Source organism: Taurulus bubalis (genome assembly GCF_910589615.1).
Source record: "Taurulus bubalis genome assembly, chromosome: 9".
Classification (NCBI taxonomy): domain Eukaryota; kingdom Metazoa; phylum Chordata; class Actinopteri; order Perciformes; family Cottidae; genus Taurulus; species Taurulus bubalis.
The window spans coordinates 17,861,470-17,885,964 of record NC_136597.1 but is presented as its reverse complement, the minus strand read 5'-3'; the positions used below and the strand labels follow the sequence as shown (position 1 = coordinate 17,885,964).

The 24,495-nt window shown below is 39.2% G+C and overlaps 1 protein-coding gene across 1 annotated transcript; it reads left to right on the top strand.

Moving 5' to 3' along the window:
* Positions 1–927: 927 nt before the first annotated feature.
* LOC306741097 (mucin-5B-like) lies at positions 928–19,555 on the top strand (the record flags this gene model as incomplete). The annotated part of the gene is made up of 45 exons (XM_079223350.1): positions 928–1,003; positions 1,147–1,405; positions 1,492–1,606; positions 1,970–2,060; positions 2,154–2,281; positions 2,383–2,599; positions 3,071–3,196; positions 3,305–3,419; positions 3,514–3,664; positions 3,775–3,888; positions 3,988–4,057; positions 4,171–4,308; positions 4,733–4,897; positions 5,071–5,165; positions 5,253–5,379; positions 5,499–5,754; positions 5,887–5,939; positions 6,045–6,148; positions 6,324–6,475; positions 6,589–6,727; positions 7,343–7,453; positions 7,589–7,768; positions 8,129–8,368; positions 8,464–8,620; positions 9,056–9,184; positions 9,397–9,572; positions 11,358–14,841; positions 14,957–15,126; positions 15,218–15,392; positions 15,499–15,746; positions 15,937–16,120; positions 16,210–16,420; positions 16,527–16,702; positions 16,883–16,952; positions 17,256–17,356; positions 17,437–17,468; positions 17,599–17,773; positions 17,876–17,980; positions 18,074–18,114; positions 18,230–18,352; positions 18,477–18,575; positions 18,844–18,915; positions 19,004–19,043; positions 19,123–19,246; positions 19,345–19,555. The coding sequence occupies 45 exons, from the start codon at positions 928–930 to the stop codon at positions 19,553–19,555; spliced, it is 9,525 nt and encodes a 3,174-aa protein (XP_079079476.1).
* Between the last annotated feature and the right edge of the window lie 4,940 nt (positions 19,556–24,495).

Below are 24,495 nucleotides of genomic sequence, written 5' to 3'. Positions count from 1 at the left end.
TAGCTAGGTATAAGTTGAACCCACAATGTTCCCACACCAGAGTTGTGGACGATGAATTGATGACTTAAAAATGATTGAGGTCATGTCCATATATTGTTCGATAAGTCGATATAGTAGGTATTGTGATTGAATGTGAAGAAAAGGGATTGACCTGAACAGAAGGAGATCCCTATAGTGGATAGGTTTGACAATGATCCTCCTGCCTATCAAATGTAAAGCAGATGTCATGTTGTCATAATTATATGTTTTTTTGTTGCTATTTCAAATTAACATTTGTTGCTATCGTGATCATTATAAAGTACAGTATAATGTTTACTGAAAATTAATCTGTGTCATTTTTCATTGTTTACACTGTCATACAGTCATAAAGTAATCTATATCTGTTTATATCCTGTGCAGTGTTGCATGCTCAAGCATATCCCAGCTGGCACCGGGTGTGACAGTGTTGGACAATAATACATATAATAAAAAAATTATACAAAAATACATGTATATTTCCTGTTTAACCATATCTTAACACAGTTCTCATATGAAGGTATCATGGCTGCTAAGAGTTAATCACTTCATTAAAAGGTTTAATTGTCATGCATTCTGTCACAGCGTGGCAGAACTACTTATGAAAGAACATGTTTAATATAATAAAAGAAGCACACTGTCAACCAAACTGTTTTTATTGCAGCCCATTCCTCTAGGAATACAATATCTTAATCAATGTGCATATTTGTTCAATAAAGTGATGAGGATGTTGAATGACTATATGGGACTTGTGAAAGGCGTCAGACATCCATTCAGCACATGTTTCCCATGTCTTGGCAATAAAACTTAAGACAGAAGGCGTGAGCAAAAAAAGTGCAATCTCAATATAAAGGGCTGTCAAGTGCAGTCCAACTTACCTTCTTTGGTGACAGCAAGACCACAGTGGCAATGATGAGGTGGAAATGTGTGTGGTTGTGTTTCCTTGCTCTGTCTGTTGCCAGTGTCACCAATGTCCAAGCCAGACTGGGTAAAAATCTGATTGTTTTGAATACTGTGTGGATGGATTGTTCTGCTTCATACAAACTAACAAATAACGTATTGTCTCCAATGTCCGCCGTGTTGAAAATGTCATAACTCAAACTGTCTTCTACACTTAAAAATCTTCCTCAGTTCGCAACCATGTCAGCAGCATCTGCAGCACCTGGGGCAGAGAGCACTTCAAGACGTTTGACGGTGATGTGTACCAGTTCCCCGGTACGTGTGAGTACAACCTGGTCTCCGACTGCCACGAGTCCTACTATCAGGAGTTCTCTGTGCACATGAAGAGGAAAGACAACGACGGAAACCCTACAGTCAGTCATGTGGTGGTCACCATCAATGACCTTTTGTTCCACCTCACCAAGGACATGATCACTGTGAATGACCTCCCGTAAGTAAATCAACTGTGTTTTCCTTTTTTTTTTAATGATAATTATGCATCATAATTAAGAAAAAAATATCTTTTTTTTCCCCCAGTGTTAAAACGCCATATTACTATGGAGGGGTACAATTGGAACAGAATGCAGTTTACATCACGCTCCAATCTAAAGTTGGCATCACTGTCAAGTGGAACGGTGACGATGCAGTCATGGTATGATATACCAGGCCGAACAACCTCTACAATCTAACTACATTTTTTAATAGTTTGATAACTTTTTTATTTTATTTAAGATGGAACAGACCAACCTCTCAGAAATACAATCATGCTAATTATTTTTCTTACAGATCTTATTTGAATAAATTAATTACAGAGACTTTCTTTCAGTCAATGTACTTTCTTTATTGAGTTAGACTTAGACAACACGAGAAATATAATAGCGGTAATGAAATAATATCAATTATCAAATCATAATATGTATCCCATTCCCCATCCCATTGTATTTTTTTTTTTTACTTTTTTTAAATATAATTTGAATTGTGAAAGAACTTGTCATAATCTCTTGCTCTGTTGTAGGTGGAACTGGATGCTGAATATGTGAATCGTACTTGTGGACTTTGTGGAGACTTCAACGGTGTTTCGGTCCACGATGAGTTCATTCATAATGGTATATATGGTTATTCACTCTATGTATTAATGCATTTATACAACCATCAACTGTATCTTTGACATTTCACAATATAACAACAATGAAATACAGGTCGCAAAATCAGCCCCATTGAGTTTGGAAACAAACAGAAAGTCCATCGTCCAAACGATGAATGTGAGGACCCCTCTGAGGAGGAAGATGAATCACTGGAGGCTGTGCTGGATTCATGCAAGGAGTTTGTGAGTTTATTATCCACAGAGTGTTAGCAATAGTGATATTTAGTTAAATACTCAGGTAGCATTTAGAGAGTAACTTTTTCTCCTTTTCCTTTTCTTTTTAGCAAACCACCTGTAACCAGATGCTGCGCTCAGAGCCCTGGAGCTCCTGCAACCAACTGATTAACCTTGAACCTTACATCCAGGCCTGTGTGCAGGACATGTGTGGCTGTGCCAACAGTACAAATGACTTTTGTGTGTGCAGTACACTGTCTGAGTTCTCTCGTCAGTGTTCCCACGCAGGAGGGCAGCCTCCCAACTGGAGGACGCCTCAGTTCTGTGGTACGTTCTCTTCTCTGTTTTGTTTTTTCAACAATCATTATATTTCATACGGTACAGGGTGGAGAGAATACTAAAGCAATGAAAAAGAAACTCATCGTAATTATCATGCTATTGAAGATAAGGTATTGTGATTCTATCTGAACATGATGACATTTTCTCATGCTGCTCTGTCATGAGAAGATTATTTGTAATAATCCGAAAAGACATTAACAACTGCATAACGAAAGGCCAGATATTCTTACTTTACCGGCTGACTTCAGTAGCAATTGATGTGTTTTAAAATGTAGCAAAAACCCATGAATGTAATTACAACTATGTATAAGTATAAGTAAAATAAGTAGACAAAAAACATTGTGTTACACTTAAAAAAAAACGGTATATTAAGTTACTTCCACCCTTCATATACTGTTGAATAATTCACATAAAGTCACACTTACCTCAATTTATTTCAAGTGTACCATATCTTCACAGCTAAACAGTGCCCATACAACATGACTTATGAAGAGAGCGGTTCCCCTTGTGTGGACACATGTGCACTTCCAGACACAAGTTTACTGTGTGAGGACCACAAAATTGACGGCTGCTTCTGTCCTCCTGGTCAGTGCTGTTCACACGTTTCACTTTTTATGACCCTTAAAGATTCTTTCAGATTTTTAATTCCCAGTCTGCAAATGTTCATGTTCATGTCACTGGTGTCTTCTTCAGGAACTGTATTTGATGATATTTCCATGAGAGGGTGTATTGCTCAATCTAAATGTCAGTGCAAACACAACCAAATCTATAACTCTGGTGAGATCTACCGACAGGACACGGAGGAATGGTATGTCAAATATGTCATCAACATAATATTTCATGTGGTCGCCTTGATCGCTTTTTTAGATTATTGTTATCTTAAATTGTTTGGCTTGTCTCAGTACATGTGTTGAGGGTAGATGGGCTTGTGAGAGCCTTCAAACACCTGCTACGTGTGCAATTGAAGAGGGTTCACACTTAACTACCTTTGACGGGAAAACCTACACCTTCCATGGAGACTGTTACTACACTCTAGCCAAAGTGGAAAGCAAGGTGAATGAGCCATAGCTTTGTCCAATTAAATGGCAGAAATAATACCATGTTATGGATCTGATGTAAATATATATATTTATGTTTAATTGCTCCCACCCTGTATATTTCAGGATCAAGCAAGTCCAAAGTTTACCCTCCTGGTTCAGTTGGTTCCTTGCGCAAATCAAGAATCAGACACTTGTCTTAAGAGCCTTAAAATCCTGCTGAACAATGACAGAAACAATGTGAGTTAAAGTCTGTCAGGAAAGAAGGATGTAGACATTTATAGCTCCACACTGATATCTGCAACTACAACTTAAATGGTTGATTCTGTTTTGATTCAGGTTTTAATGTTCACTTCTGATGGCGCAGTAAAGCAGAACATGCAGACTATCAGTTTACCATACCACTCAGGTGGGTCGGACAATAAGAAACTCAACAAGAAACATGAAACGCGTTGTTGTCATCTGTCATTCATGCAATGACATCAATGGCCTGACTGTTTTTGTATTTGTCTATATCCAAAGGTGACATCAACATATTCCATGCTTCATCCTTTCACATCTTGGTCCAGACCAGTTTTGGGTTGCAAATTCAGATCCAGCATGTTCCTGTTATGCAAGTCTATGTAAGCCTGGAACAAAGCTACAGAGCAAAGACACGTGGTAAGTTTTATATTTGTCTTAACTGTAATCGTCTTCCCAACACCCCTGAATCCTTCCAAATAAACAAACCAAAACAATAGACATAACATGAGTGTAAATACATGAGTGGTCAATAAGTGGTTTGGGTATATGTGGCTTCCAAAATGTAGCCCTTGTATCTCCCTCTTCTTCTCTCTCTTCATGAATAAAACTGTGGAACCTCAACTATAACACAACACAGCAAACCCTCAATTATCATTGTATAATATTTGTTTGCCTTATTTATTTTCATTTTAATTTGAGTAAATTAACTAAATTCCTAGTTGAGTTATCATATCAGTATATGAATTGACACCTTCCATATTCCTATTTTGTAGTTTCAGATAATATAATACTAGTGTAGGATAAAATTCTACTTTAATTAAAAAATATTTGGCTTCTTCAGGTTTATGTGGGAACTACAACATGATCCTGTCTGACGACATGAAGACTCCTCAGGGGATTGTGGAGGGAACAGCAGTAACCTTTGGTAACTCCTGGAAGGCTAACCTCATGTGCAGAGATAAAGAGGAAAGACTTGAGGACCCCTGTTCCCTCAGTGTGGAAAACGGTAAAAAGCACTGCTTGATGATTTTATAACTGTTTTTATTTTGTCTGTATATGTTGAATGGATTCTCAGCTTTTAACAATTACTCCTAGTCTGCAATTATGATGTGTTTAAGGCAATTTCAGTCGTTCTACAGAGTTGTAGATATTTAACATAAAAAGTTATTGTTTTTCCAGAGAGGTATGCTAAACACTGGTGCGCCTTGCTACTGAGTCCAGACAGCAATTTTGCGCAGTGCCATTCAGTGGTGGATTCTGAGATGTACTACAAGGTACTGCAAAACCTTTCTGTCAATCATTCATTGAATTACATTTTGATGGGACTGTAATTCTCTAAAAGGTTTTGCTGTCTCCTGCAGCGATGTACTTATGCGAGCTGTAACTGTGAGAAGAGTGAGGACTGCTTGTGTGCCGTCTTCTCGTCCTACGCTCGGGCTTGTGCATCAAAGGGAGTGTTCTTGACTGACTGGAGAGAGGATGTGTGCGGTAAGGATTTATTTTATTTTATTATTTTGTGTTAAAGTTGGAGTTTGATGAATATTTTCCCTTTCATTAGCTTGTCATAAAACTATGAAGTAACCATCCTCACATTGTGCACAAAACAGATAAATACACAAGGAGCTGCCCAGTGTCTCAAATCTTCTCTTACAAGCATCAGAGATGCCAGTTGACTTGCAGATCACTGGGCACAATGCAGCAAAGTTGCACTTCTGACTTCTTGCCTGTGGATGGCTGCTCCTGCTCGGAGGGTCTCTACCTAAATGAAAATAGCATCTGCGTTCCCATGGCAAAATGTCCCTGCTACCATAATGAAGTCTACGTCAAGTCAGGAAAGTCCATCAGCATGAAAGAGGAGCACTGGTGAGTCAGTTGCTGGTGACATTGGACTTAAATTATCCTCAACTAAGGATTTCACATGATTGTAATGCCGGCAGTATTTAACATTTAAAATTGTTGTGCATTTCATCTTATATTTTTGATGTATTTTTCTAGTGTGTGTACCAATGGAATGCTTCATTGCCATTCGTGGAGAGCCCGCTCATCAAGTATATCTTTTTTTTTTTTTACCACAGCACAAACAGCTTGTTACAGATTCTGGTCTTGTTGATAATAAGTGTGTTTACTAAATACAGTTTCTACTTCTGCTACAGCATGCACTTTTCCAAAAGTGTACTTTAACTGCTCTGCTGCGGGCACAGGAGAGCAGGGACTGCACTGTGCTCGAACCTGTTTAAATTTGGACAGCGATGATTGTGTAAGTGCTAAGCCTATTTTCAGATTGTAATGGTGGACAGTATTTTACGTGGAAGATGTAACACACGTGTATACTTACAGTAGTTTCTACAGCAGTTTCTAGATTGTTTTCAACAGTGATTGTTAATAGTATCAGTAATGTTTTCTCATTTTCAGTCAACTTTCTATTTTCCCAGGACTTCACAGAGTGTGAATCTGGCTGTCGGTGTCCAAGTGGCCTCCTTGATGATGGCAAAGGTTCCTGTGTGAAAGAAAATGAATGTCCATGTCAACACAATAAGCAGATTTATGCCCCTGGATCACAAATCCCTGACCAGTGCAACACCTGGTATGACCCTAATCAGATTTATAATGTTGCATAAATATTATCATATTTTCTTGCATGTTTTACTGGATCGTATATTTAAAACGCTGTACCATATTTAATCATTTCTGATCTAGTACCTGCAAAACTGGAAGCTGGGAGTGCAGCAAGAAAACATGTCCAGGAACTTGCATTATTTATGGGAGTGGTCACTACAATACATTTGATCAGAAAACATATGGGTTTCAAGGACATTGTGCTTATGTTGCTGTAAAGGTAAACAAAGCATGTCAAAAATCTTCCAAAAGACAGGCTGTGTCTGAAATCACTCCCTTCCTCACTCATTTAGTAATGCCTATATAATGGACACTCAATAGCCGGCAGTAAATTGAGATTCGTACACTTACTTATCATCACTTTGTTTCATCAAAGAAAGTTGTTGAGTTATTCAACTGCAATTTTCACATTCAGAATTAGGACACTCAAATAAAATGGCAGACAGTAAATGCAGTGAACTATTTAGTAATTAGGTAGTGACTTCAGACCAGCTGAGCTTAATTTATACTGTTGTGTTGGGTTTTATCTGTGAACGTCACAGATATGACATTTAAGACATTTTAACTTATTGCTAATCTTGAACATCAAAGTTGAAAAACAATATTTGGTATGTTTACTTACATTCATTTTTGTCATAATACAAAATATGAATGAAAAATGCAGATACCTATATAATCTTCCTCTTACATTTTTATTTCATGTTCTAGCTTTTCTTTAATGATCTTAAAGCATTGAAATTGAGTAAAGGCCAAGCTGAAGTTTGATTTGATCACTGGTCTCTGTCTAGTATAAAGGAAACAAGCGGAAATGTTTAACAAATCTCTCTCTTTTCAGAACAAATGTGGCAATAAAACCGTACAGGACAACTTTGGAGTTATCACAGAAAATGTGCCATGTGGATCTACAGGCACCACATGCTCAAAAACTGTCAGAGTCCAGCTAGGGGTAAGACCTCATGCCAACACCTGATATGCATTCTGTGCTTAAAATATTCAACATAATCAAATACATTCTGTCACATATGAAATTGCTGTTTTTACTTTACAATGAAAGCAACAAAATATCTCTTTTACATTACAGCGAATGGAAGTCAAACTGTCAAAGGGTAAATATGAAGAGGTCGACTTGGGACATGGTGCTGAGATTCAGTACAAAATAAGGAAGGTTGGCTTGTATGTGGTGATAGAATCTGCCATTGGTCTGGTAGTGATGTGGGATGGCAAAACTACTATCCGCATCATCCTGGAACCACAGCACAGCGTGAGTCACAGTCATTATTTAAATGATGATGACTGAAATCTGTTACAGAAAATGTTTAGAGGTAGCGTTTTGATATGATGTACCATTTTTTGTCATCTGGGGTCTAGCTGTCTTTTTTCTTACACCACCTACAGTATAAAGTTTTGGTTCACCATTGGTATTGATGGAAAGTATATGATCATTGCTGGAAATGTTTTTCATACTGTACAATATTCAATATTCACAACAAATGTCTATCAACATGAAGCAAGTATGTTTATGCCTGGGAAATGTGTGTTCCTTGTAATGCCAAAGAGTATTAATATGGAATATTATCTTTATGTGAAAAAAGTCCTTAACTCTTTTTGTTTGGCTGTACAGGGAGAGGTATGTGGCCTGTGTGGAGATTTTAATGGTGATGGACAGAACGACTTCACCACCCAGGGTCAGCTGGTTGTGAGCAATACGTTAGAATTTGCAAATAGCTGGAAAGTGTTAAGCCAGTGCCAAGATGTAGATATGAATTCTGACCCTTGTGGAGTAAGACCCAATCGACATCCCTGGGCAAAAATGATGTGCAGCATTATAACTGGAAATACGTTCAAAGAGTGCCACAATAAGGTAATTCCACATTTGTTTCTATTTGATTATTATTATTTAAAGTAGGATAGTTGAAAACTAACTTTGATCTATCATATATTTTGATAATTGAACAGGTAGATCCCATCCCATTTTATGAAAACTGTGTGAAAGACTCATGTGCCTGCGACACTGGAGGTGACTGCGAGTGCTTTTGCTCAGCAGTTGCAGCTTATGCTCAAGCTTGTAATGCAGCTTCTGTCTGTGTGGCATGGAGAACACCAGACATCTGTCGTAAGTAAAAAACTAATTTACCTTCAGATTAACATTACGCTTTTCTGGTCTTTTCATTATCGACAGGGCATCTAATAGTCCACCCTTTTTAATTGTATTATCTATTTAATAATTTAATGGACACCACATTTCTATAGGAATCAGTGCATGCTGAGTGAGTGAGTGATAGCATGCTTAGATTTAGTACATACAACTAAATGCAGGGGCAACCTGATAGCCAAGTGGTTTGGGTGCAGTGCAAATGCTCTGAGCAGAAAATTCCTGGTTTGATTCCCAGCTGGCTATACTATTGGCTGCATGTTATTACCAAACTCTTTTTTCCCCACATTTCCTGTATCCTGCGCATAAAGTTGAAGGTCTTTTTTTTACTAAATGACAGATCAACAGTTCCTATATTTACAACATACCATACCTTGTATTTTTCTTTCTTTCTAGCTGTCTTTTGTGATTACTATAATGACCCAAATGAATGCAAGTGGCACTACAACCCCTGCCACAAACCTTGCTACAAGACCTGTTTGAACCCAGAAGAAATTTGTAGCAAACCATTACCCAACCTGGAAGGTAAGAGGTTAACTCACACTGTCTCACCTTCCCTCTGATTAATGTAGTTTTACTGATCAAATTTGGCATACTTTATGTTGCAAAATAAGAAGAGATTCAAGACCACCTACCCAATTTCTGTGTCCAAGGTTGAAAAAATAATGTTACAAAGATTAACAATTCTCTTACTGTCAAAATATAATACATTATGTTTAATGCTCTGATTTGTACAGGCTGCTACCCTGTATGCCCAGAAGATAAGCCCATATTTGATGAGGAGACTGGGTTGTGTGTGGAGGAATGTCCAGGTTGCTTTTACAACAATACTAGATACGAGGAAGATGATGTAATTTACAATGTGACTGACAATTTAGGAATGTGCTACTATGCAATATGCAAAAATTCAACAGTGATATTTGAAAATGAAACATGCACTACAACCCCCACACCCACAACAACCCAAGAAACAACCATCACATCTACAATTCCACCAACTACTACAACCCAAGAGCCAAACACAACATCTACAACCCCAAAAACTGAACCACCTACTACAACACAAGAGCCAACCACAACCACAAAATCTACAATCCCACCAACTGAATCTACTACTACAACCCAAAAGCCACCCACTACCACAAAATCAACCACCACACCAACTGAACCACCGACTACAACACAAGAGCCACCCACTACCACAAAATCGACCACCACGCCAACTGAACCACCTACAACAACACAAGAGCCAACCACAACCACAAAATCTACAATCCCACCAACTGAATCTACTACTACAACCCAAGAGCCACCCACTACCACAAAATCGACCACCACACCAACTGAACCACCTACTACAACACAAGAGCCAACCACAACCACAATATCGACCATCACACCAACTGAATCTACTACTACAACACAAGAGCCAACCACTACCACAAAATCGACCACCACACCAACTGAACCACCTACTACAACACAAGAGCCAACCACAACCACAAAATCTACAATCCCACCAACTGAATCTACTACTACAACCCAAAAGCCACCCACTACCACAAAATCAACCACCACACCAACTGAACCACCGACTACAACCCAAGAGCCACCCACTACCACAAAATCGACCACCACACCAACTGAACCACCTACTACAACACAACAGCCAACCACAACCACAATATCGACCACCACACCAACTGAACCACCTACAACAACACAAGAGCCACCCACTATCACAAAATCGACCACCACACCAACTGAACCACCTACTACAACACAAGAGCCAACCACAACCACAATATCGACCACCACACCAACTGAACCACCTACTACAACACAAGAGCCAACCACAACCACAATATCAACCACCACACCAACTGAACCACCTACGACAACACAAGAGCCAACCACAACCACAATATCAACCACCACACCAACTGAACCACCTACGACAACACAAGAGCCAACCACAACCACAAAATCTACTATCCCACCAACTGAATCTACTACTACAACCCAAGAGCCAACCACAATCATAAAATCTACAACTCGTCCAACTGAACTTACTACATCTTGTATTACAACGTGTAAGTGGTCAGAGTGGTATGATGTGCATACGCCAGGAAAGGACAAAAGTGACTTGGAAACATATGAGAACATCATAAATAATAACAAAACAATATGCAAAACTCCAAAAGAAATTGACTGTAGATCAACACTTTATCCTAACGAAGACTTTAATGACTTTGTGAGTGATCACAGCCAAGTTGTTTTTTGTGATGTGGGATATGGTTTAATATGTAGAGGAGAGGACCAGCTCAAACCGCCACGAAAATGTTTCAACTATAAGATCAGAGTATGTTGTGAGGTAGAGATATGTCCAACCACAACCCTTGCAACCCCTTCACCTAACCCCCCCACTACTACTTCTACTACTACTACTACTGAAGAACCAACCACAACCACAAAATCGACCACCACACCAACTGAACCACCTACTACAACTCAAGAGCCAACCACAACCACCAAATCTACAATCCCACCAACTGAATCTACTACTACAACCCAAAAGCCACCCACTACCACAAAATCGACCACCACACCAACTGAACCACCTACTACAACACCAGAGCCAACCACAACCACAAAATCTACAATCCCACCAACTGAATCTACTACTACAACCCAAAAGCCACCCACTACCACAAAATCGACCACCACACCAACTGAACCACCTACTACAACACAAGAGCCAACCACAACCACTAAATCTACAATCCCACCAACTGAATCTACTACTACAACCCAAGAGCCAACCACTACCACAAAATCGACCACCACACCAACTGAACCACCGACTACAACACAAGAGCCAACCACAACCACAAAATCTACAATCCCACCAACTGAATCTACTACTACAACCCAAGAGCCACCCACTACCACAAAATCGACCACCACGCCAACTGAACCACCGACTACAACACAAGAGCCAACCACAACCACAAAATCTACAGTTCCACCAACTGAATCTACTACTACAACCCAAGAGCCAACCACTACCACAAAATCAACCACCACACCAACTGAACCACCTACTACAACACAAGAGCCAACCACAACCACAAAATCTACAATCCCACCAACTGAATCTACTACTACAACCCAAGAGCCACCCACTACCACAAAATCGACCACCACACCAACTGAACCACCTACTACAACACAAGAGCCAACCACAACCACAAAATCTACAATCCCACCAACTGAATCTACTACTAGAACCCAGGAGCCAACCACAACCACAAAATCAACCACCACACCAACTGAACCACCTACTACAACACAAGAGCCACCCACTTCCACAAAATCGACCACCACACCAACTGAACCACCGACTACAACACAAGAGCCAACCACAACCACAAAATCTACAATCCCACCAACTGAATCTACTACTACAACCCAGGAGCCAACCACTACCACGAAATCAACCACCACACCAACTGAACCACCTACTACAACACAAGAGCCAACCACAACCACAAAATCTACAATCCCACCAACTGAATCTACTACTACAACCCAAAAGCCACCCACTACCACAAAATCGACCACCACACCAACTGAACCACCTACTACAACACAAGAGCCAACCACAACCACTAAATCTACAATCCCACCAACTGAATCTACTACTACAACCCAAGAGCCAACCACTACCACAAAATCAACCACCACACCAACTGAACCACCGACTACAACACAAGAGCCAACCACAACCACAAAATCTACAATCCCACCAACTGAATCTACTACTACAACCCAAGAGCCACCCACTACCACAAAATCGACCACCACACCAACTGAACCACCTACTACAACACAAGAGCCAACCACAACCACAAAATCTACAATCCCACCAACTGAATCTACTACTAGAACCCAGGAGCCAACCACAACCACAAAATCAACCACCACACCAACTGAACCACCTACTACAACACAAGAGCCACCCACTTCCACAAAATCGACCACCACACCAACTGAACCACCGACTACAACACAAGAGCCAACCACAACCACAAAATCTACAATCCCACCAACTGAATCTACTACTACAACCCAGGAGCCAACCACTACCACGAAATCAACCACCACACCAACTGAACCACCTACTACAACACAAGAGCCAACCACAACCACAAAATCTACAATCCCACCAACTGAATCTACTACTACAACCCAAAAGCCACCCACTACCACAAAATCGACCACCACACCAACTGAACCACCGACTACAACACAAGAGCCAACCACAACTACAAAATCTACAATCCCACCAACTGAATCTACTACTACAACCCAAAAGCCAACCACAACCACAAAATCTACAATCCCACCAACTGAATCTACTACTACAACACAAGAGCCAACCACTACCACAAAATCGACCACCACACCAACTGAACCACCTACTACAACACAAGAGCCGACTACAACCACAAAATCTACAATCCCACCAACTGAATCTACTACAACCCAAGAGCCAACCACTACCACAAAATCAACCACCACACCAACTGAACCACCTACTACAACCCAAGAGCCACCCACTACCACAAAATCAACCACCACACCAACTGAACCACCTACTACAACAAAAGAGCCAACCACAACTACAAAATCTACAATCCCACCAACTGAATCTACTACTACAACCCAAGAGCCACCCACTACCACAAAATCAACCACCACACCAACTGAACCACCTACTACAACACAAGAGCCAACCACAACCACTAAATCTACAATTCCACCAACTGAATCTACTACTACAACACAAGAGCCAACCACTACCACAAAATCGACCACCACACCAACTGAACCACCGACTACAACACAAGAGCCAACCACAACCACAAAATCTACAATCCCACCAACTGAATCTACTACTACAACCCAAAAGCCACCCACTACCACAAAATCAACCACCACACCAACTGAACCACCGACTACAACACAGGAGCCACCCACTACCACAAAATCGACCACCACACCAACTGAACCACCTACTACAACACAAGAGCCAACAACAACCACAAAATCTACAATCCCACCAACTGAATCTACTACTACAACCCAAAAGCCACCCACTACCACAAAATCAACCACCACACCAACTGAACCACCGACTACAACACAAGAGCCAACCACAAAATCTACAATCCCACCAACTGAATCTACTACTACAACCCAAAAGCCACCCACTACCACAAAATCAACCACCACACCAACTGAACCACCGACTACAACACAAGAGCCAACCACAACCACAAAATCTACAATCCCACCAACTGAATCTACTACTACAACCCAAAAGCCACCCACTACCACAAAATCAACCACCACACCAACTGAACCACCGACTACAACACAAGAGCCAACCACAAAATCTACAATCCCACCAACTGAATCTACTACTACAACCCAAAAGCCACCCACTACCACAAAATCAACCACCACACCAACTGAACCACCTACTACAACACAAGAGCTACCCACTACCACAAAATCGACCACCACACCAACTGAACCACCTACTACAACACAAGAGCCAACAACAACCACAAAATCTACAATCCCACCAACTGAATCTACTACTACAACCCAAAAGCCACCCACTACCACAAAATCAACCACCACACCAACTGAACCACCGACTACAACACAAGAGCCAACCACAAAATCTACAATCCCACCAACTGAATCTACTACTACAACCCAAAAGCCACCCACTACCACAAAATCAACCACCACACCAACTGAACCACCTACTACAACACAAGAGCCAACCACAAAATCTACAATCCCACCAACTGAATCTACTACTACAACCCAAAAGCCACCCACTACCACAAAATCAACCACCACACCAACTGAACCACCGACTACAACACAAGAGCCAACCACAACCACAAAATCTACAATCCCACCAACTGAATCTATTACTACAACACAAGAGCCAACTACTACCACAATATCGACCACCGCACCACCTGAACCACCTTTTACTGGTCCCACATTGTCAACATCAGTGCCTCCATCAACTGTTCCCCAAGTCTCTCTAACTACTCCATGCTTCTGCATAGTTAATGGAAAGCATTATAGTCCAGGTAAGAAAAAAATACAAATACTTTCTCTGATCGCAACAAGCTAAATTAGTTCTCATCTTTGTTTTGCGGTCTACCACTGTTTAATCTATTCTTTTCCTTTTTTTCTCACCTTTAGGGGATGTAATCTTAGACATGAAACACATTGGATCAGGTGTATGTCTCACAATGATATGTTCTGATATTTGTGAGATTCACAACGAGACTGCCTCCTGCGATACCACAACCATTCCTACACCTACACCCACTCCCACAACTCCTCCTACCTGCCCTGAATGGGATGTAGCAGTAAGAATCCATTTGTGTCTTTCACATTAAAACATAATTGCATTCATGGCAACATACTTTAAATATGTCCCCTTTTTTCTCTTTACATCAGCAAAATGAGACCTTCTTTTTGTGCAACTGCACCATGGCCAGATGCATTGAGAATAATACAATTGAAATAATTCCATATGAATGTCCACCCCTTGAGAACATCACTTGTACCAATGGAAAGAAACCAGTTCTTGTGTTTGATGAGTACCACTGCTGCCAGCATTACGCTTGTGACTGTAAGCCATTCTGTGGTTAAAAGGGTGTATGATGTATTTATTCACTTTTACATTTCTCTTATAAGTAAATTTGCCATTTTTAACTGATTGTTTTGTTTCTTTTCAGGTGTTTGTGAAGGCTGGGGAGATCCACATTACATCACATTTGATGGATTATACTACAGTTATCAAGGAAACTGTACTTACGTCTTAATGGAAGAGATTTTACCCAAACATAATTTGAACATTTATATTGACAATGTCTATTGTGATCCCACTGAAGATGTTTCTTGTCCACGATCAATAATTATATCGTACCAATCAGAGGTTGTCACACTTATAAATCATAACCTTCTTGGAGCAGTGCAGTTGGAGGTGAGCCAATATATAGTCATAATAAAGTTGTATTGTATTTTCAGAAAATCTCACTGGTTAATCTCACTACTTATCTCACTACTTAAGTAGATTATCACTGTCAATGTATATGGAATAGTTTGATGAATCCGTATGTCATAGTACAAAATATTTGTTCTTATCATATAGTGTATTCACTTCTTTCCCATAGGCACTGAAAAATGGAGTCCGTCTGAAACTACCTTATTTACATCAAGGTGTTAAAATCTTGGATACTGGCCTTAACTTGATTTTGGAGATTCCTCGCCTTCAAGTGGTCATTACATTTGGAATAACTGGCTTTAGTGTCACCCTTCCATATCAATCTTTTGGCGCTAACACACAGGGCCATTGTGGTAAGAACATATCTTTCACCTGTGGCCATATTGGCAAATCCTTTCTTTTAATTTGACTGTAATTTAAACTGCTTTGTGACTGCCATCAGGAACATGCAATAACAACCAGGCTGATGACTGCAAGCTGCCTGGAGGCAAGTTAGTAGAAAATTGTGCAGTGATGGCTGACTATTGGCCTGCAAAACACATTTACCAACCCAACTGCCACATACCATCTGTACTGCCCACCAATATACCTGGACCTCTACCAACCTTTACTCCATGCAAGCCAGACTCCATATGTCACATGCTTAAGAGCAGGTACAAATTATCTAATATATTGTAGTATCTAATATGTTTTAGTAGTAGTCAACCCCATTAGTTTGACAACACATTTTTTATTTTTGTTTGTGTTTTACTTTCACAGTCTCTTTGCAGCGTGCCACCCCTTTGTCTCTCCTGACCATTTCTACCAAGGTTGTGTTTTTGATAGCTGCCATGTTGCCAACCCAGCAGTGGAGTGCACAAGTTTGCAGACATATGCTGCTGCCTGTGCTCAGGCTGGAATTTGTCTGTACTGGAGGAACCACACCAGCTTGTGTGGTAAGCAACCCCTTGACTGTAAATGCTGAGATCAGTGCAATCAAACGGGGTAACTTCTTTAATTTACTTTGGTTACATCTAGCACACATTAAACAGGCTGCTGCACATTTTTATTATATACAGTAGGTAGGAAGTATGTATTTTCAAAACAACTAATTGAGTTATTTTCTTCTCTAACAGCAAATGACTGCCCGTCAGACAAAGTTTACAAGCCATGTGGTCCTGCAGAACAACCCACCTGTGAAGACAAGTAAGTTTAAACATTACATTACATTTCATTTAGCTGACGCTTTTATCCGAAGCGACTTACAATAAGTGCATTCAACCATGAATACAAATCAGAACAACAAGAATCAAGAAAGTACAATTTCTTTAATAAAGTTAAACTACAAAGTGCTATGAGCATTTCCTGAGACGAAGATCATAATGGGTCGAGACAATAGATATTTCTTGTTACCAATAAGTAGTACATAGTATTGAATTCGCTATGTTTTGAAGATCTGGAAGAAAAACTGTCAACTAACTGTTCTTTGTGGACGATTCAATATTATAGTTCTAATGAACCAACCATGAACTACACTACTGAGGGCTGCTTTTGTCCTGATGGAATGAAACTCTTCAACAAAGAGTCTAGCATATGTGTTGATAAATGTGGTAAGTGTGGTGTATATTCTCAAGTCTTATCATTCAGCTGATTACATCATATCAATCATGAAGTGTTCATTTTCCAACAGGATGTCTGGATCCTGAGGGCATTCCCCGTGAGGTGAGTCTTTTATTCATGATCAGTTCAAATCTAACCTTTTACAATTGTCTGTGCACTTTAGGTATGTGTAACATACCTAGCAAATACATGGTTCTAAATTCTGATTCTGAATTTTTATTTATTCTTTTAGTTTAATGAGAAGTTTGAGTACAAATGCCAAAACTGCATCTGTGAGGAGTCCAAGACTGTGACTTGCAAACCCAAGGCATGCCCACCACCACCGATAGCAAACTGCACTGGCCCTGGGTTTGTCCTCGTCAACCAAACTAATCCGTCAGACTCCTGCTGTTCTGCCTTTGTTTGCCGTAAGACATCTAGTATCAATGCACATTTGTCCTCCAGAGTTTTCAGAATGTTATACATTGATAATAATCTCATTTACTTTTAACCTAATATTATCTCCACAGAATGTCAAAGCAGCACTTGCCCAGCCTACAACATGAACTGTCCAGTAGGATTTATGCCAGTTGTCAGTGTTCCTGACGGAAAATGCTGTGCTGAACGTATATGTGGTAAGCACATTCATTCATAGTTTGAATTTATATGAAAACCTAACAATGATAGTGGCACATTTATGTAATTCTCAATGTGTTGCTCTTTTCTAGAGCCTAAAAGAGTTTGTGTCTACAAAAACAATGAGTACCAGGTAAATATGAAATGTATGGAAATATATCACTTTTGTTTGTTTGTTTGTTTGTTGATGTCTGCTGCACAAGTTCTGTATGGCTAAAAACACAATACATTTATTCTTTATCTACTAGCCTAGCTCTTCGGTTCCTGGGCCTGCATGTCAGGATTGTACCTGTACCAATGAGGTGGACCCCGGTTCTGGTTTATTCAAAATAAGGTGTGAGTTTCAGAAATGTCAAGAAAACTGTGAAATGGTAAGACAAATTTCAACCATTATATTTATACACACAATACAAGTCGTTGTTCTCATAAAATGTTTTCTAGGAAAGGGAACACAACAAAATGGATAAGGCAACTTAATCTCCCCCTTTCTCTCAGGGATATGCATATCTGGTAACTGATTTAGATGAATGCTGTGGGAAGTGTGTACAGACACACTGTGTTGTCAGTGTTAATGGTACCAAGAACCTCTTGAAGGTAAGTTGAATCATCTCTGTTGACTCTGACTCCACATGATAATGTTAAATAGCCTCAGTACCTCAGTAACCTCAGTTTTAAAGTTTTAATCTTGATATCGGCATGTGCGTGTGTGTGTGTGTGTGTGTGTGTGTGTGTGTGTGTGTGTGTGTGTGTGTGTGTGTGTGTGTGTGTGTGTGTGTGTGTGTATATCCATCTCACTGCTATCCAGCCAGGAGATACCTGGTCACCACCGGAGAATAAGTGTCAGCATTACACCTGTATTAAGGTCGGGGATACTTTAACAACGTTCAATTCACACATTGTCTGCCCGCCATTCCAGCAGAGCAACTGCCAACCAGTAAGTACCACTTACATCTTTAAACAAATGGATCTGGATTGTCTGTGCATGTGAAAACAAATGTTAAAACACATTTTGACCTCCTCAGGGCACAATTCAGACTGCAGCAAATGGCTGTTGTAAAATTTGTGAGTATGACATTTTCTTTACTTTTGGGTAAAAGGTACTTAAATTAAATCCAGCTAATTGTGGCTCTCTTTTGAAAAGGCATGGAGATTGACAAAGCCTGCAAGTTAGTATCCATGAAAATGCATGTGCTGCACAACAGCTGTCAGTCTAACCAGGAGGTAGATATGCCATATTGTGAAGGATCCTGCAACACTTTCACCAAGTAAGGAAACCTACTACAATGTGGAAACTTTTAAATGTTTAGGTGGGGTTTGTACAGATTTTGAGTTTATTAACCAACCCTGCCTCTGCTTTCTTTAGGTATTCCAAAGCAGCAGCTGCTATGCAGCAGTCTTGCTCCTGCTGTAGGGAGATACGCTCCAGCAATCGGACTGTTGACTTGCAGTGCCTGAATGGAGATGTGGTCCCCTTTTCATACACCCATGTGGATGAGTGTGGTTGTGGCCACACAGACTGCACCAGAGCTACTGCACAACTTACTCGCGGGAGGCGAAGCTCCACACTGGTGTAATAAAACATCTGTCATCACATTAATGGATGTGGGATGTCAAGATTTCTTCCCATATTGTTATAATAATAATTAAATCTTTTACAAAGCAATTGCCTTTGTAGAGAGTATATTTATAATGAATCAAATAAAAATATGTAACACTGTTTATGTCTCATCTCTTCTTTTGTCTTTGGGCCAACTTCGTTTGTTTGATTATTGTTTCAGTCTTTTGCTGTACACACTTCTTTTTGTAATCATTATTATTCAAATATAGTAAAAAAAATAAAACATGGCTGGCAAAGTGAAAAATATCACTGAATACAGCAGGATCAAGCATCTTGACTACTTGTGGTCAAGTAGATAAGGTGACTGTAGGTAGAAAGTGTGGACTTCTGAACTGTTGATGCATCCTGAACAGCCTGCACTGAAAACAAAATGTGGCCACGTAATTATATATTGATTATATGTTTCAATCCTACAATCAATTATTATTTCAGTCATTTTACTTTTAAAAGGTCACCTTTTATTGAATGTGTTACTTTGTTTTTAATTATGTATACTCATTTTGAGAAATAAATTTAATCATTCACACCAAATAATATTAACTAAACTACTAACAAAGTAAGATGTACTTGGGTAATACGAGTAAATCTGGCAACCTTGCACGTATTCAGGGGGTGACGTCAGAGAAGAAGTATTGCTTTTCTTTAGCTAAAGAATGACAGGATGGCAGAACTCAACCGAAGGAGTAGAAATTAATGGACTTGGAGCCATTGGGGTAGATTATATGTTTAATTAATGCTGTAAATTCCTGTTAACTCTTCGGTCAAGTCAGTGTTTGAGTTCTGAATACCTTATGCACTCCAGAGCCCCCACACATGGGGGCTCTGGCGCTCTGGGGTTCCCTGTACCCATTCTTCAAGTTGCAAGTACCCATTCTTCAAAAAAGTTGTTGATTGAACTCTTCCCACAAGGCTTTACTGTATTTATATAATATAAAATGAAGTTAATCAACGTTGTGGTTCCGGAGATCCTTTAGGTAACGTCACTTGACTTATTTGTCTCTTTTCTTGTCCGATAATGGGCGCCACGGGGCTTCGCTTGCAAAAGGTGTGTGAACTGATCAGTTGAGCTGATGCTAGAATCAGAATCAGCTTTATTGGCCATGTGTGTTTACACATACGTGGAATTTGCCTCCTAACTATATAGCAGAAACACTGACTTGTTACAATTGTAGGCAGGTAATATTTGGAATGACACCATACACAGAGCTATAGTCAGGGATATTTATTTCTCGACTACTTTTAAAAGAAAAGAGCAGTATTACATTAATTTGGAATGTTCAATTTATGTTAGATTTTCTGGTACGTGGCAAGTTCCACTGTGAACACAAAAATGTCACTTTAACACATTCTTGGTCACTAACTCAAAGTACATAAATCAAGTACATAAATCAAGTACACAAATAACTGTAGTGGTAGCTCTTCTGTTAAAACCAAATAAAAGACAAAAAACAATACCACACAGTTAACTCTGAGATTAAACAGGGTTACACAATCTTTCCCCTTTAAATACACAGAAAGCAAGAGATGTGTTCATGATCGTACTTGTGTTTCTTGATAAGATTTTGCAATTTTAAGTTTTATTTAACATTTTATATCTGTAAATTATCTTTTTAAAGGCTTTTCTGTTAAAAGTATTCAGAGATCAAATTTCCTATCAAAATATTTGTTAACTGACGAATCGTTTATGTTCTTAGATTTGTTCATGGCAGCACTGATATAGAAATGTTTTGTCTGGCAATGTCAACCAGAATATACAAGTTGGTTTTGGTTTGTATGTCAGCAGTTACCTCTTAGCAAATAAAGGTGCTGTACTTTGAATGAAGCTGTTGTTTTATGTTTTGTTGACGCTTTATGTTAAAAATACATTATAATATTTTTCAATATATTTAAAAATGCAACTAATTCATATTTGAATAATGGTGTAGAGCAGTGGTATACATTTAGTGTAAATATTACTTAATAATTCTCAGTAGAATAAGTAAAGAAGAGCTAGTTAAGAAACCCTGAAACACCCAATCATTTTTACAGGGGTTTAGTAATGAGATGCTAAGGTAACTGGAAATGGAAAAAAGCGGGTCATCTTCTTTCGTCAATAATGTCAACTGCGTATGTTTGATGCGCCTACATTAATATTACATTGTTTGTTAGATGTGTCAAGGAATTGATCTTTGATAGCAAATGTTTGTACAGTTATAGGTTAGGCGGAAAAGATCTTTGAGGGAAAATGTTAATTCCACCGTGACTTGAACACTTTGTATTCTGAATGAGGTTCTTCCAGATTTTCATTGAAGCTAAGTTTACATCAAGGGACATTTTCCAACCAAAGATTTGTACTGCTGCACTATTCTAGCAAATATAAATGTTCCAGATATTGTGTGCAGGATTTTTTTTCACATTTCCCCAATATAGACAAATTTGTATTTTAGTGAACTTTGGGATCTCCACCAGAATTTAAGATAAAATTATCAGGGTCTGAGTAATGTACAGTGCAAGTTTTGCAATGACTGACTCACTGTCAGATCATTACAGGCTACATATTGCTGTGGTCTGATCTTGGCTGGTATTCTATGTAATGTGTGTCTGTGCTTTTCTTGGAGACAGTGAGTGAGTGACAATACTGCTCAGAAAAATATAATAAATGTCAAAATGTACAACCAGAATAATTGTTTGTTTTATTTACTCCTGTGTGCTTTTTAAAGTGTTTTGTTGCTTGAGTAAACAGGAAGGGCAGATAGGAATAGGCCTATTTGAGGTCGGATTGCAGGATCAACAAAAAACTGTCTATTGCCAAGTACGTCACACATACAAGGAATTTGACTCAGTGAATTGTTGATGAACATCAGTAAGATTCAAGTACAGACATTTGATTAAGATAAGAATGCACGTTTGCCATAGCATAGACTCTATAGGGTTCATACCCTTTTCAAACAGTAGGGGGTGTACTTTTACCCTTTCTGTAAAAACAGGTTAAGGTCACGGGCAACAAACTACCAGAAGTCCAAATGACTTGTCACAGCTGTTTCTGATGGTGAGAAAAGTTGATGAGTAATTTTTTACTGGTTATCTTAACTTAAACTATTATTTGTTAAAGTGCATCTCTCTCTCTCTCTCTCTCTCTCTCTCTCTCTCTCTCTCTCTCTCTCTCTGTGTCTGTCTGTCTGTCTGTCTGTCTGTCTGTCTGTCTGTCTGTTAAAACACAATTCCAAATAAATATGTCAGCCGGAAGAGCATTTTCCTTTCTTGATCTTTCTTGAAGTTTCTTACACTATATAATAATTTTCTGATTATTGTATTGCCTTTAAAGTGTTTTTGTAGAGGGGTGTCTACTGGCAGATCTTATATCGTTCAGGTACCCGGCTTGTGTTAACCACAGACCTAATTTCAGACATCGAATCAAAATCCGAATAAAAAAATTAAAAAAGATTCAAATTAAAAATTGAATTCGAGACAAGTCAAACATGTCACGATATTATCCTGATATATCTCACATAATCTCTGTGACTATACATAATAAGCACAAACAGAGGCTATTTTAACTGATAAACATCTCCACATTCACTATTGGAGGAAATGAGAGGAACCTGTTGGATGACAACATTGTTTGGGAACATTAGTGCAATTTACTACATGATCCAAATGTGTGCTGCTGTTCACATACAGTATGTGCAACATGTAAATCTCCGGCCACAGGAAGATGAGCCCAGGAGCAATACGGTGCACAAGCCTGTGTCTTGTGTCAAAAGTATTTGAGACTAATACAAGTGCAAAGATATCTGCAGGCTGAAGACAAAGTGTTGTGAGATTGCGGCACCTTTATTCAATGTGTGCAACATCTTTACTGAGTTTTTCTTGTTCAGCATGCCTGAAATATTTGGTGGTATATAAGTGGTACTACTGTATATACAGTATACAAAAAAGATTTCACTTATCAATAATGAATTTCACAGTACATGCACACTAAATAGATAATGTATATACTAATGTCAAGCTTTTCTTGAAATACAATACAAATACAAATTTGATGCAGAACCTACCACAAATATGATGTAAATAGTTCGGTAAAGCAGTGAAACTAATTTAAAATAAATAAACATAGTTCACAAAATTGTCTCCTTGTACCAAGGAAGAGCCAAGCACTCTGCAAGCTAACCAGGCCCTATCCGTAGGAGCATTTCCCCTCGCACACTAACTGTGTTCCCCATCCCCCACCCACAGATATGAGTCCTCAGTAACAGTATTTAAACATTGCATTTAGTTATGTATTGCACTCAAGCAATGTTGGCTGGTGGGATAATCATAGCCTGTCTCTTATCCCGGCACGTTTAGCGTTATAAGTATGTTTACTAATTGTTTTATTTGGTGTTCTTAGAAACCAAAATGGATTATTATGTTATTTTGTAGACAAACGTCTACTCAGATCAGAGCTCCTCCAAAGACAAAACCGGCTTGAAGCCACTCCCTAAAGTGAACAGTTGTATGATGAGGAAGGTACATGTATTTCTTACGTATTGTTGCGTTGTATTGTGTTGATTCAGGGAGGACAGATTATTACGCTGACCTTGTTTTAATTAGGGGCAGGACTGTGTTATGTTTTCATCTTTCTAGCACTCTAGGCACAGTAGCCAATACTTTATCCTTCCACAAACAAACTGAAATAATTGTTGCGGTGGTAATGTTTCAGAACACTGCACAGGCTTATAAGCACAAGGGAAATGTGACATCACATATCTGAACTTTTTTCTGGTTTTGAAACAGTCTTAATTTAATGTTGATGCCTCTATAGGACCATCGGTAAATGAGAACATCAGGTTCCTGGTTATTAGTTGAATAAAAGAGTACAAAAGCCACAAAAACTATCAGGATCAAATACTTGCTTGAAATAGGTGGCTGCTGAGC